We start from the raw sequence: 15,295 nt of genomic DNA, 5'->3' as shown, positions 1-15,295 counted from the left end.
CAGTTCAATAATGTTAAGTATATTCACATTGTTGTACAGCCAATCTCCAGAACTTGTTCATCTTGCAAAACTGAAACTATACCCATTAAACTACACCTACCCATCTTTGCCCCTCTAGCTTCTGGCAGCCATCATTCTACTTTCTGTTTCTGTGAATTTCGCCCACTCCGATATTTAAGTGGAATCACACAGTATTTGGCTTATTTCATTTATCATAATACCCTCAAGATTCATCTGTGTTGTAGCATATGTCAGAATTTTCTTCCCTTTTTGTGCTAATATTCCATTGCATGCGTATACCATATTTTATTTGTTCATTCATTCATTAATATACACTTATGTTACTTCAACCTCTTGGCAGTTGTGATTAGTGCTACTGTGAATGTGGGTATGCAAATATCTCTTTGAGCTGCTGCCTTCAGTTCTTTGGAAATTGGACCAGAAGTGGACATAGTCCATTTTTTATAATATTTCCACCATTCCTAAAATTATCTCGTGGCCATTTGCAGTTAAATATTTACCTACATTCCAGACAACCACTTATTGACTTTTTTTTAAGATTTTATTTATTTATTTGAGAGAGAGAGAGAGTATGGGTATGGGTGAACAGTAGGGGAGAGGCAAAGGGGCAGGGAGAAGCAGACTCTCTGACTCAGGGCTCGAATCCAGAACCCTGAGATCATGACCTGAGCCAAAGGCAGATGCTTAACCAACTGAGCCATGTAGGTGCCTTACTTGTCTCCTTTCTAAAATTTTTTTTTTAATTTTTTATTTATTTATGATAGTCACAGAGAGAGAGAGAGAGGCAGAGACACAGGCGGAGGGAGAAGCAGGCTCCATGCACCGGGAGCCTGATGTGGGATTCGATCCCGAGTCTCCAGGATCGCGCCCTGGGCCAAAGGCAGGCGCCAAACCGCTGCGCCACCCAGGGATCCCTCCTTTCTATCTGTATAAATTTGCCTCTCTTTTTAATACATTTAATATAAACAAAATCATATAACATGTGGTCTTTTGTGCCTGATTTCCTTCACTTTTTTTTTTTGAGGCTAATTCAGTGGTTCATTCCTTTTTATTACTAAGTAAATCCAAATTATATTTTATGGATATACGTTATTGATGGTTCACCAGTTCATGGACATTTCTTATTTGCCATTTGGGACTAGTATGAATATTGCTGAAATTAAACATACCAGAAATATGTTTGTATTTCTCTTGGATAGATTCCTAGGAGAATAATTGCTAGTATGTGTGGTAAATTCATGTTTTGCTTTTAATAAAATTGGCAAACTGTTTTCCAGAGTTTATGATCAGCAATGTATGAGGATTCTAGTTTCTTCATATCCTTATCAACACTTGGTATTATCTTTTTGTGTATAGCCATTATAATAAATACATAGTAGATTTCACTATGGTTTTATTTTACATTGCCCTAATGACTAATAATGTCAAGTATATTTGTACATGCTTACTAGCCATTCATATATCTTTGGTGAAATATATATTCAACTCTTTTGCCCATTTTTAGAATTCCATTTTGATTTATTTGTAGTGTTTCAGAGTATATCTTCAAGTGTACACTTAAAAAGTGTAGCTTTTTAAGTTGTTGCTCCAGGTATTACATTATATAAGCATAATTTACCACAGTCTACTGATGCCAACATTTTACCAGTTCAAGTGAAATACAGAAGCCTTATTTCCTTTTACATTCCTCCCCCATTTGTGATATAACTGTATTAAATATTTTCTTTACATATATTTAAAACCACAGTGGGCAGTATTATAATTTTTGTTTCTACCATTTAACTTGATTAAAAAATTCAAGAGAACAAAACACACTATATTTACCCATATTTTGGCTTACCATTTTTTTTCTTCCTTCCTAACATTCAAGAGTTCTTTCTTTTATCCTTTCCTTTCTGTTAGAACTTTAGCCATTCATAGGTCTACTGGCAACAAATTCTCTTAGTTTTCTTTCATATGAGAACATTCTGATTTCCTTTTCATTCCTGAAGAATATTTTTTCTGAGTATGGGATCTTAGGTTGGTAGTACTTTCCTTTCAGTACTTGAAAAGTATTGTGCCACTTTATTATGGCTTCTATGGTTTCTGATATAAATCCTTTAATTCAAATTGATTTTCTTTCCCTACAGTGTTTTTCCTTGGACCCTTTCAAGATTTTTTCTTTGTTTTTAGAAGTTTAATTATGATGTGTCTTGATATGGATTTCTTTAGATTTTAGTCACATGTTTAAGGTTTACTTTTTTTTCTTTTGGATTTGTAGGTTAGTCTCTTGCTAAAAATCTAAAAATTTGGGAAATGTTTAAACATTATTTCTTTGAGCACCTTTTTAACCATGGTTTCTTTCTCTTCTTCTGGAACACAAATGTTAGTTTGTTTTTTTTTTTAAGATTTTAAAACATTTATTTGACAGAGAGCAAACAGGAGCAAGGGGGGGGGGGATAGATAGGGACAGAGGGAGAAGGACAAGCAGACTCCCCACTGAGTAGGGAGCCCCATGTGAGGGTCCCAGGACTCTCAGATCACAACCTGAGCCAAAGTCAGATGCTTAGCTAACTGAGCCATCCAGGTGCCCCATTAGATTGTTCTTATATGCCTACAGGTCCCTGAAACTGTTCATTTTATTATCAGTTTTCTCAGTGTTGTTCGCTGGGTGATTTCTATTGCTGTCTTTCAGTTCATTGATTCTTTCTCTTTTCCCTTCAGCTGGTGAGTCCAACCACTAAGCTTTTCATTTCAGTTATTGTATTTTTTAATTGTGAAATTTCCATTTGGACTTTCTGTGTTGGTGTCTGTGCAATAGACAAAGCAGGCTGCTCTCCTGGTCTTCACATACTGTCCTTGTACACCAATCAGCCCAGCCAGATATTCTCTGGGCCTCTACCAACTTTTTCCTTCCCCAGAGGCCAGGAGTGGCAAGACAGATGCTGGTTCTTGAAAAGCTGATGTGCTAGATGCATGGATAAACTCTTTCCCTCTCCAGGAGGAAACTAAAAGCTAGGATTTTTGTCTACTCTGTGCTGAGTGGACGGGAGGATCACTTGCATCTACCAGCTCAACACACCACCTTTTTTCTACCTAATCAGCTAGCTGTGCTAGACCCATAAGGGTTCCGAGATTGGCAAGATAGAAGCCAGTCTTCTGGGGAGGCCTTTTGGAAAAGTTGTATTGCTGGATGTATGAACCATTGCTGGATGGTGAAGCTGGGAGCATTTTTGGATTATATGGTGCTGCGCTGGGGGCAGGCTCTCCAGCTTTTGCGGGAGGTTGTTCCAAATCTTCCTACCAGCTTCAGTGCATCTGGTTTTGCCTTCTCCTGGGGTCTAAGAGCCTTTTAGTTAAGTTTCTGATTTCTCACAAAGGGAATTTATTTTTTTTATTAAAAAATATTTACATTCAGTTTGCCAACATATAGTATAAGTATAACCCCTGTATTCATCCCATCAAGTGCCCTCTTTAGTGACAAAGGGAATTTATTTTTGATTTTCTACTAAATCAGTGTATTTGAGGGAAGAAGGGTCCGAGGCTTCTTGTTCAATGATCTTGCTGATGTCACTCATCATCTGTTTACTTTTAAATGAGAATTTCTTTCACCTAAAAATTCATTTCACAAGATAGGAACATGTATCTTGTTGTATGTATTTATATATAAGAATCATCTTTTAAATAATCATCTAATTCAGACATCATTTTGATATTTCTTTATTTAGCAATCCATAATGATTTTCAGTGACTCCTAATGTTAACTCCTGATAATGGCTTTAATGCCTTCCACTGCCCAGCTTCCTCATTTTACCTATCCTAATCACCTATTAGAAAACATCTACTTAAGTTTAATTTGTTCCAAAGTTTATCACACATGCACACATATCTATCAACCTTCTTAATAATTCTCTATATTTGCAAGTTATTTTAAGAAAGCTTTGACTGTGGTAAAAAATTATCTGTTTAAATTCAATGGATGGAATACTGCCCAGATTTGTGAAACACATAGTCCAAGATATTAAAAAGACATGTAGGATAGTTATTTCCAAGTAATTATATATACAGAAGATAAACTAGGATAAATTTACCAAAGACTGAGCCATGTATTGCTACCAAACCTTTCCCCCTTATGTCATATGAGATTGAAGGTTTTCTACTTCTGTCTCTGCTACTGAGAAACAGATTACTAGGAAATTTTAAGTTATTAGAGAATTAAATGGGGAAATTGTATAATATTTTTATTCCTATGCATTTAAATTGTAATTAAATTGGTACTTCCTTAGATACAGAGACTGTAGTAAAGGAGAATATATTTTTGGCTCTGATTTTATACTGTATTAGTTTTTAGTATTATTAAAGATCCTGGTAATTCTTTTTATGCATAACATTCCTGAAGCTCTTTTATATGTTTGTTAACTTAGTGTTAGAACTAAAATTCATCTTACTATTGGTGTTTTCTTTTTTGACTGATATTTATTTTTTTAAAGATTTTATTTATTCATGAGAGACAGAGAGAGAGAGGTAGAGACACAGGCAGAGGAATTATTATATATATTATCCCTCCCTCCATGCAGGGAGCCCGATTCGGGACTCAATCCCAGGACTCCAGAATCACGCCCTGGGCCAAAGGCAAGCGCTAAACTGCTGAGCCACCCGGGATCCCTCTTGACTAATATTTAATACTTATTAGCATACTGCTTTATTTTTAGTGTTCACTGATGTCATTAAAGCCATTGATGAAAGTAAAGATGAAAATATGAATTATGAGGATCTGAATACTTGTCTTCAGCATTTTGGAGTTTACCTTTCTTTTTTTTTTAATAATTTATTTTTTATTGGTGTTCAATTTGCCAACATACAGAATAACACCCAGTGCTCATCCCGTCAAGTGTCCCCCTCAGTGCCCTTCACCCATTCACCCCCACCCCCCGCCCTCCTTCCCTTCCATCACCCCTAGTTCATTTCCCAGAGTTAGGAGTCTTCATGTTCTGTCTCCCTTTCTGATATTTCCTACCAGTTTCTTCTCCCTTCCCTTCTATTCCCTTTCACTATTATTTATATTCCCCAAATGAATGACCTTTCTAAGCCAAAATTTAAGAAGATTTTAGAATTGACTGAAGCTAATGGTAAGTGATACGTTTTCAGGAAAACTGGGTTGACACATATGAAAGAGGATCACTTTGCTATTTTTTCTCCTCAAGATAATAACTTCATTATTTTTATTAGAAAAAAGTCCATTAAAATTAAATAAATATGGAAAAATACTCAAAAATACAACAAAACCCACAAAATCCCATTATCCAGAAATAACCAGTGTTAACTGCCTTTTCAGACATTTTTTTCCTATAGGCAAAAATGCAAACAAAAAGAAAGTTCTGTGATTTTGCTTTCTGACAAGATAGAAGTCAGGACAAAAGGCATTAAATGAGACAAAGTACTGTTTATTATTTCAAAGCCCACAATTCATGATGAAGGTACTAGTTTTGAGTATCTACACTCTTGTAACTTAGCAACAACTTTTCTAAAGGGAATGGGTGATGTAGTGATGTAGACAAGTGGGTGGGATTATAGGTAAACTAAGAATGGCCATGAATTGATAATATTTGCAGCTACAAGGAGAGTACGTGAGCTTTTATTACAAAAGCTTTTTGTGTATACTTTTTATTTTGTGTATATTTAGTTTTTCATAATAAGTAAAAAAAAAAAAAGGAAAAAAGAAATAGAAACAAATATAAGACATGTAAGACCTATATAGAGGAAATGATAAGACTTTGTTAAGACAGTATAGAATACCTACATGGGAATATATCCCATATTCATGAATTCAGAGACCCAAGACTGTCAATTCTCCTAATTAATTTATCCAAAGCAATTCTATTAAAACCTTAACTTTTTTGATGAGTTAATTCTAATATTTGTATGAACAAAGGCCAAGAATAGTTAAAACACTCTTGAGGAAGAAAAACATGTGGTATTGGAGGGAACTTGCTCTCCTGGATGTGAAGACTCATTATAAAACTATAGTAAATAAAACAGTGTAAGGATGGCACAGGTTATAGAGAAATTGACTGATAGGACAGGATCAGAAACTTCCAAATATATCCACACACAGAAATGGAAACATATGTAATGGAGATGGCAGATCACAGAGGGGAGAAAACAGCATTTAATAAATGGTGCTGGAATAATTACTCAAACGCAAAAAATGGAATCAGATCCCTATCTATTAAAAAAAGATCCCTATCTATTTATCATATTCAGTAATAATTTCTAGATGTGAACAGTAAAATTTTTAGAAGAAAAGAGATGAAAAATTTTCTAAGGAAGGATTATTATTTTTATGTGTTATTATTTATTTAAATTCAATTAGTCAACATCATTAGTTTCAGATGTTGAGTTCAGTGATTCATCAGTTGTGTATAACTCCCATTGCTCATCACATCACATGCCCTCCTTAATGCCCATCAGCCAGTTACCCCTGCCCACTACCTCCCCTCCAGCAACCCTCAGTTTCTTTCTCATAGTTAAGAGTCTCTCATGGTTTATCTCCTTCTGATTTCTTCCCATTCTGTTTTTCCCTCCCTGCCCCTAGGATCCTCTGCACTGTTTCTTATATTCCTCATATGAGTGAAACCATATGATAATTGTCTTTCTCTGATTGACTTATTTTGCTCAGTATAATACTCTCCAATTCCATCCATGCCAATGTAAATGGTAAGATTTCATCTTTTCTGATGGCTGAGTAATATTCCATTGTGTGTGTGTATGTATGTATGTGTGTGTCTATACACACCATATCTTTATCCACTCATCCATCAATAGATAGCTCTTTCCATAGTTTGGCTGTTGTCAACATTGCTGCTATAAACATTGGGGTGTACGTGCCCTTTTGGATCACTACATTTGTATCTTTGGGGTTAATACCTAGTAGTGTAATTGCTGAGTCATATAGGGTAACTCTACTTTTAGCTTCTTGAAGAGAAACCTCCATACTGTTTTCCAGAGTGGCTGTACCAGCTTGCATTCCCACTCACAATGTAAGAGGGTTCTCCTTTCTTCACATCCTTGCCAACATTTGTTGTTTCCTGACTTGTTAATTTTAGAGGAAGGTTTATTTTTAAGATACAAAATCAACCAGAAAAGAAAAGTTGATAAATTTGACTACAATTAAATTAAAAACTTTTCTTTATTAAAAGATAATACAAACAGAATGAAAATACAAGTCACAAATGGAGCGAAGATTATTTGGAACACTCATAATAGCAAAATATCATTGTGGAGAATATATAGGGAACCCCTAAAGTTAACGACCCAATACAAAAATGGCTAAATTACAAGAACAGCCATTGCTAGATGAAGGAACATAAGTTACATAAGAATACATAAGTTATACATAAGAATAGTCATATGAAAAGACTCTCAACATTAATAATCAGGGAAAAGCAAAATTTAGGTCACAATGAAATATCTTTTTATACCCAGTAGATTGGCAAAAGTTAAATCTATTAATTTAATTGTTGATAAATACAGCAAAAATGGTAAAGGAACTTTGAAAAACATTATGTAGTATTTTGTAAGGTTTTCATACATTGTGACTTAGAAAATTCATGTTTAGCTATAGACCTCAGAAAATCTCTTGCACACAGGTACAAGAGACATGTTTAAAAATGTTCATGGCAGCACTGATCTTAATAGCTAAAAAAACAAAACAAAACAAAACAAGAAACAAGGAAAAAAACAACATAATTGGTGATAGAATGTATAAAGAGGTTGTGATATATACCTTTGGTGCATAACGAAATACTAATAGTGTATATGTTAATGAAAACAAACTATAGTAGTATATGGATCATTCTTGGAAATATAATATTGAATGAAAAAAGCAAGTCTCAGATTGTTATAAAGGAATATTTTGTTTGTCCTGTTTAAAATGATATGTAGAAAAGCAAGAGATTTTAAAAGTTTAACCATGTTTCTCTGTAGAGAAACAGGAGAATGGAATGTTTTAGAAAAGCACAGAAGCAGATACAGTGGTATTAATAATGTTCTTGGATGGTGGGTTCAGTGGTGAGCTGAAATGTATGTGTATGAAATAGATATTATCAAAAATTAGGGAATCTATTGCTTTAGAAAGTTGTATGTTCCTGCTAGTGAATATAAATCTTCATTAACTCTAACATTCCCCCAGAATTTTTTAAAATCTCATTTTTTAAAGTCTCCAAATATTTGGTTAAGAGTACAAAATGAAAAAAAAAAAAAGAACACAAAATGATTTGGTAGTCCTTAAAGTAAACTTTTCAAAGATATTTAATCTTGGGAATAGGACAATAGGCTTTTATAGATTAGAATTAGAATTTTTTTGTGTGTGTGGGATAAGCAAAGGAGTAGAGTTCTCAAAACTTTGTTATATTTATATAAAACCTTTATATGTGGCCCTGGAAAATTCTTAAAAATTTTTTTATCCATCCTAATATAATTAAGGAAAGACATTTTCTAAGTAAAAATGACTATTAAAGTGTTTAATAGTTTCAGTAGTATACTGGAATAGAGATAGCAATATGAATGGTAGCCTGATGTAAAAGAAATCAGAAGTCAAGACAGCTCACTTCTAATCTCTGATCTCATATTTTCTTTTATGACCTTGGAAAAAAAAATCATGATGTCATATATAAGTATTTTTTTTAAATATGGAAAATAACATGCTAATTTTTGACTTACATACCTTAGTGACTTGTTGCAAGGCCAAGATAAGGTAATGTAAGTTAAAATTAGAAATGTACACTTGTGACTAGAAGTATTTTGATTAATTTTCCTGGCAATTTTCAGTGTTTTTTTTCTCCCTGTAAGGTGAATTGCTTTTTCCTCATATACTTGTATATTTTTAGTGGTATTAGTTAATCTCCCTAAATAGAGAATTTATTTTACATAATTCAGTATTTGTCTTAATAATTTAATACTTGAAGATACTGAAGAAAATGTTCTTTAGAAACAAAAAGAATGAATTTTAAAGAATTCATTGATACAGTGATGACCAATACGGAATGCTTCTCTGAAAAACTATGTAAGAACATTATATTTTGTGCATTTAATATATCAAATAGTATGACAGATTTTAGAAGACTATAATATACCAAAAGAGGTAGTCATTCTACAGGTCATCAGGCAAATAAATACCTGGCTTACTGCTGATATGGTTGGCCTTAATTTTCTCCATTAATGATCCCTATATCTATAACACCTTCCATGTGCAAATGAATTGAAAACTATCATAATCTTACTGTTTATCCTCATGCTAGAGAGAGTTAGAACCATGTATATAAAATGCATTTTGGGACGATTTAAAATGTCTTCCCAATTTGGGGAAGTGATGCCATCTAGTGACTATAGCTGAGTGCTAATATGCAGATTTTCTACTTTCAGCTGTTTGTAACCTTCCAATTCAGTAACTTTATTGAGCCATTGTTACATACCAGGCTTAATGTTAAGCTATGAGTGTGTTATGTTAAGCTGTGAGTGTGTTAAGCTGAGAAAGACACTCTTGCCACTCATTAGCTCACCTGTAAAGAAATATAAGATCACATATGTATTTTTTAAATGGAGTAAAGTTAATACTTTAAAAATTGGGGTTAGTGGCACCTGGGTGTGTGGCACGCTCTCCCCTGGGGTGCACATCCTCTGTTAGTGATGTCTGGAACCTGGGGGCTCCACTCTGCCCCTCCTGAGTTCCCAGCAAGCGCCTTTCCATCCGTGAAGATTGTTAAATTCCTGCTTCTCTGGGACTGGGCTTTCCTGTCCTGGAGGCTCTCCCCACCCGGCCTTAGCCTGGCTCCTCACGGAGAGGGCGGGGGTGGGGGTGGGGCTGGGGGTGGGGGCGGGCCGGAGGGATGCTTGCTTGCTTGCTTATTTATTTATTTATTTATTTATTTATTTATTTATTTATTTCCGTCTTCCTACCTTGATAGAAGTGCGAATTCTTCTCACTGTAGCATTCCAGCTGTTCTCTCTTTAAATCTCAGGCCGAATTCGTAGGTTTTCAGAATGATTTGAAAGTTATCTAGGTAAGTTGGTGGGGACAGGTGACTTAGGGATCCTACTCTTCCACCATCTTACCCCCTCCCTCTTCTCTCAGTTTTTAATACCGCTATCCACCCAATTGCTCAGTTCTCAAACGTAGGAGTTCTTGATGGCTCCAGCCTCTCATTTAATTCATCACTAAATACTCTGAGACTTGGGGCATCTGGCTAGTTCAGTTGGTATAGCATGTGATTCGATCTCTGGGTTATAAGTTTGAGCCCCACCTTGGATGTGGAGATTACTTAAAAATAAAATCTTTAGAAAAAAAAAATAAGTTTGAGCCCCATCTTGGATGTGGAGATTACTTAAAAATAAAATCTTAAAAAAGTTAATATATTCTCAGGTTCATTCTCAAAACACATCCTTTATTTGTCCACTTCTCATTAGCTTCATCACTATTACCCTTGTTGAAGCTACTGTCCTCTTTTTCTCTGAACTGCTACAGTAACTTCCTAGATGCCTGATCTTCCAGAGAATCCATTCTCAATACAGCAGCAGAGTGATCTTTTACACATTTGTAATGAGATAATTTCACCCCACACACACATTAAATCTTCCATTAAAGTCTGCTGGAATTAAAAAAAACAAAAAACGAAAACTTCATCCCATGGTCTGCAGTGATAGATTGAAGAGAAAATAAGATCCAGGGAAGAATTTTGGGGGAAGATGTAGAACAAAAGCTATTTTTTTAAACCTTTATTTATTTTTTTTAAGACTTTATTTATTTATTCATCACACACACACACACACACACACTCACAGAGGCAGAGACACAGGCAGAGGGAGAAGCAGGCTCCATGCAGGGAGCCCAACGTGGGATTGATCCCGGGTCCCCAGGATCAGGCCCTGGGTTGAAGGTGGCGCTAAATCGCTGAGCCACTCAGGCTGCCTGAACAAAAGCTATTTAATTCATGGTTTTATCAATTGGGTTTATTTATGAATTCAGACATGTTTAAATTATAATGCAATGCAAATTACTCTTTATATGGTTATTCAGGGGTGGGATCATTATAAATTCTTAGAATATCTCAGAATCCTCAGACACACTAATTTTGATATTAAATATTTTATTGTGTTTTGATACATGAAAATTGGCCAGGATGCCTGGGTGGCTCAGTCAGTAGAGCATGGGACTACTGATCTTGGGATTGTCGGTTTGAGCCCCACATTAGGCATAGGAATTATATAAAAATAAAAGCTTAAAAAAAAAGAAAGAAAATTGGCAATCATTTATGCTGTATTTTTTATTATTCGTAACCATAAAAACCTTGATTCCTGACTAGTCGAGATAATAAGCCTACTATATTAACTTCTTGGACAAGCATGTTGTTAAAACTTGTGTGTTATCTACCCTTTAGTATTGCCTGCTATTATTGAAAACCTCCACAAGCTCAGCAAAGAGAAGATGAATGCTTCTCACCTGTGGAACACTGTCTAGGATGAATAGTAACTTGAAAAAAAAAATTCATAGATGCACTGAAATTAGCAATAATTGATGGTAAGTATTCCAAATACTAAAATTAAAAGATATACAAGAATACGTTCTGTCTTCTATCAATCTTTATTTTTCCTTGTATCTTCTATTTGGTGATATACCAATATACACATTTAGGAAAAATAAAGCTCAGATTGTCCTATAGAAAAAATGTTAATATCTAATTTATTATTACTCTAAATTAATCAAATATGCATTCACTACTTTCAAGTTGTGTAACATGTTACTGGAAAATGAGCACAGTGAACACAGAAGGGATTGTTAGGAAATGTTAAGCGATCTATTACAGTTTTTTTGTTAACACTACTTAATTAGGATATCCATATGGTTTTGTTGAAATAAGCTTTTACTTAATTTGCAAGAAAAACACATCTGATGGTGGCTACCACTTCTACTTAGCAAGTAAAAAAAGAATCAAAACAAAAAATAAGTTCACAAAAGTACTGTAAAACAAAGATCATAGACTAGAATTTTTAAAATAAGATTATCATTTACTGCTAATGTTCTGCAGGCAGGAGAAAGGGTAGTATACAAGCACAGGTGAACATTTCTACTCCCTCATGAGGTTACAAATGTATTACTATAACTCTTGTATGTATAATGTTTATGCCAAACTAGGCTAGTAACACAAGCATGTGTCTGGGGTCTTAGTCAAAGAACTGTCTTTCCCTCTGAGGATTACTTACCCCTTTTTCTCCATTAAGCTGCTGCTTAAGTGCTGCTGGTAATTTTGGACTTGTGTTGATTGTTTTGTTTATTGAGATATTTGAGATGAAGAGCGATGGTCAAAATAGAGGAGTACTTACTACTCGATAATAGAGATTTATCCCCCCCCCCCTTTTATTGCAAAACTTCAGTTTCTTTTGATAGAGTGACTGGAACTTGAAGGCAATACGTAGCCAGAAAAAGTATTAGATAGCATTTATTTTAATCAGACCAATAAGGTATTATTTTATGAGTTACTAAAGTAACTTGGCTATATGTAAAATTACTTATTTTGATAATAAAAACCCCACATACTGTATCCTATTCATTATTATATACTTATAAAGGAAAAACGCAGTGTATAAAATGTAGATTTTTCTACCATTTAAATCCAAATATACGCATGATTTTGAAAACTTTGTAAACCCCATCTGTCATATCATTTCTTCTTTTAACATTGGACCTTCAGTACAAAGTGATTTAATTCTTATTTTAATGCAGTGGTTTGCAAAGTTTTGAACCTTGTTATTTTTGGTTTTGTATTTAAGTTGGTGCTGTTAAAGCAGTAGAATCCTTCTAAATGAAATCTTACAGAGTACCTCAATATATAAATCATAAAGGTTGAGTTTCACTGACTAATCTATAAAAGTTGAGTAAGTGAACTGCTTACATGGCTCAGCAGAGACTTAGAAACAAAGAACAACTTAAAAATGACTGACCTAGGATATTCTTTGTTGATCATGGTGTGTTAAAAAGGAAAAAAAAAAGCTGATTTAGATTCCCTCTACTTAGTGAAATTGAAAAATTATTTCTTGGTTATTGATGGTATTACATATTGACTCATTAATATTTTAAAGTATATTTAAACTTTTTAAAAAGTATTTTTATGATGGTTACAAAAAGGCATTGAAAACTAGAAATGGTATTTATCATTGGGCAAATTTAGAAATGCTTCCCAAATACCTCACTTTATAGCGCTCTGTTCTATCCTATGATCATAAACTACAGTGATTCTAAATCCTTGGTCTGAGGTTCCCTGTCTCTGACTGGGAAAACAAAGTTACTTCTGTCTTCTGTGTTTGTCACTTCGACTTTGTAATCTAGTATCTGCATGTTCTTGTGTAAGAAATGGGTATAAACATGTGTTAGAAATTATAGGGCCATCTGGCATTGGAAAAATCTTTAAAGTTAATCTGGTACAGTATTTTTATCTTCAAACATTTAAAAGGTTAAACTAAAACTGAAGTTTGTTAGTGTTATCTCTAGAAATATGGATTATGGATTGCACAGTCTCTTGATTGATGGAGATTGAAAACTCAGCCTTTCTCCTGTAATCTGAAGGTTTATTCTTTCTATAAAATTAATCTTTTGGCTAGTCAACAATATGAAAAGGAAATATGATTCTTATGAGTACATCAAATGGCTTACATTTTTATAGATTGCTTCATTGGATCCTGACTTTTGCTTAGTGAGACTGATCTATTAAAAATATTTTTCTTGGGGCAGTCCTGGTGGCACAGCGGTTTAGCACCACCTGCAGCCCAGGGTGTGATCCTGGATACCCTGGATCGAGTCCCATGTCGGGCACTCTGCATGGAGCCTGCTTCTCCCTCTGCCTGTGTCTCTGCCTCTCTCTCTTTCTCTGTCTCTTTAAAAAGAAAATATTTTTCTTGCAGAGAATGATGAAATACAAGTAGAAGAATTTGGAAAAGTAGTAAAGGACATGTGTGATGCCTCCAGGTTAAAAGGTAAATACTAGATTACTTGTGACTGTTAAATTTACTTTTATTGAATGGGTGTCTTTTGTTTTGTTTTTTAGTGTTTCTAGTTCTAATTTCTGGTTAAAGTGTTGACATTGATCTGTTTTAATTTTTTTTTTTAAGATTTTACTTATTTATTCATGAGAGACACAGAGAAGAGAGAGGCAGAGATGCAGGCAGAGGGAGAAGTAGGCTCCATGCAGGGAGCCTGATACAGGACTCCATCCTGGGTCTCCAGGATCACACCCCAGGCTGCAGGCGGCGCTAAACCACTGCGCCACCGGGGTTGCCCGACATTGATCTGTTTTAAAGCAAAATTTGGTTTTGATTAAAAGTTGGCAGCTTCCATGATGAAAGAAAAAGGCTTTTTTCTGGAATGGGGTTTGTGTAAAACTATTTTAAATCCCTTTTTTTGTTTCCTGACTTTGTGTAAAGTCAGCTACTGGCTTTAAAATTTTTTCAGATATGAATATTTCCTATATCATTTTAAGCCTCAGACTTAGGATTCTACCCAGTATATAGGCTTCTGTATTATAAAGTTTCTCAGAAATCTTCTACTACTTCCTTTAGTAGACATTCCTCATGTTTCTTTCTTTGGTTTTTGTTAAAATACAAGAGTGGTCCTGTACATTTTGGTAGCATAGGTATTTTCTACTCCTTGACTTCCATTTTTGCTTAAAAGTTAAAAACAGAACTAAAACCAATGAAGATCATGTACATGTTCATGGAGTCTGTGTACCTTTTTGTTTGGAAAATAAGTTTAAAACTTTGTACCACTGCTAATTTATTTGAATAACCCACTCAAATGATTATTCGATCAATAAGCATTTACCAAGAAAAGAATAACAACATAGGTATATTTTTAGGGAAGCAGATGCTGAATCATTTCTGGATATGAAGAAGTAGGCAAATACTTTTCAGATTTTCAATAACCACTCTGCCCTGGCATATGAAGTTTCTGACATTCTTGTTTCTGTTTTAGGTTAGGAAAAGTATTTAATAATTCCCTGTTGACATATAAATGTGTTACTTGGGTCACATAATATAATTAGCACCAACATAGTATAGTTAATTAGGTTAGCTGTGCTCTAGGAAACAATGCATAGAGGTAGAAAAGAACACGGGCTATGGAGTATGATATATGGTGGTTTGTAGTTTGTTGACTTACCACAACAAGAGAGAGATGGTAATCTCTCTAGGCCATCCTGGCTTCCTCATCTTTAAAACAAGGAAGCTGATAAAATCATATTTCTGATAG

At 34.5% G+C, this 15,295-nt stretch overlaps 1 protein-coding gene across 1 annotated transcript in view; it reads left to right on the top strand.

Annotated features, from left to right (window-relative positions):
* EFCAB13 (EF-hand calcium binding domain 13) overlaps positions 1–15,295 on the top strand; it is an 82,636-nt gene that overhangs the window by 50,128 nt on the left and 17,213 nt on the right. Inside the window, 7 exon segments of the mRNA XM_072744532.1 lie at positions 4,713–4,805; positions 5,079–5,129; positions 8,990–9,064; positions 11,436–11,508; positions 11,510–11,536; positions 11,538–11,575; positions 13,954–14,025. Of these exon segments, the coding sequence (XP_072600633.1) occupies positions 4,713–4,805; positions 5,079–5,129; positions 8,990–9,064; positions 11,436–11,508; positions 11,510–11,536; positions 11,538–11,575; positions 13,954–14,025 (429 nt within the window).

This window comes from Vulpes vulpes, chromosome 2 (assembly GCF_048418805.1).
Source record: "Vulpes vulpes isolate BD-2025 chromosome 2, VulVul3, whole genome shotgun sequence".
Taxonomy (NCBI): Eukaryota; Metazoa; Chordata; class Mammalia; order Carnivora; family Canidae; genus Vulpes; species Vulpes vulpes.
This window is presented reverse-complemented; position numbering and strand designations above follow the sequence as displayed.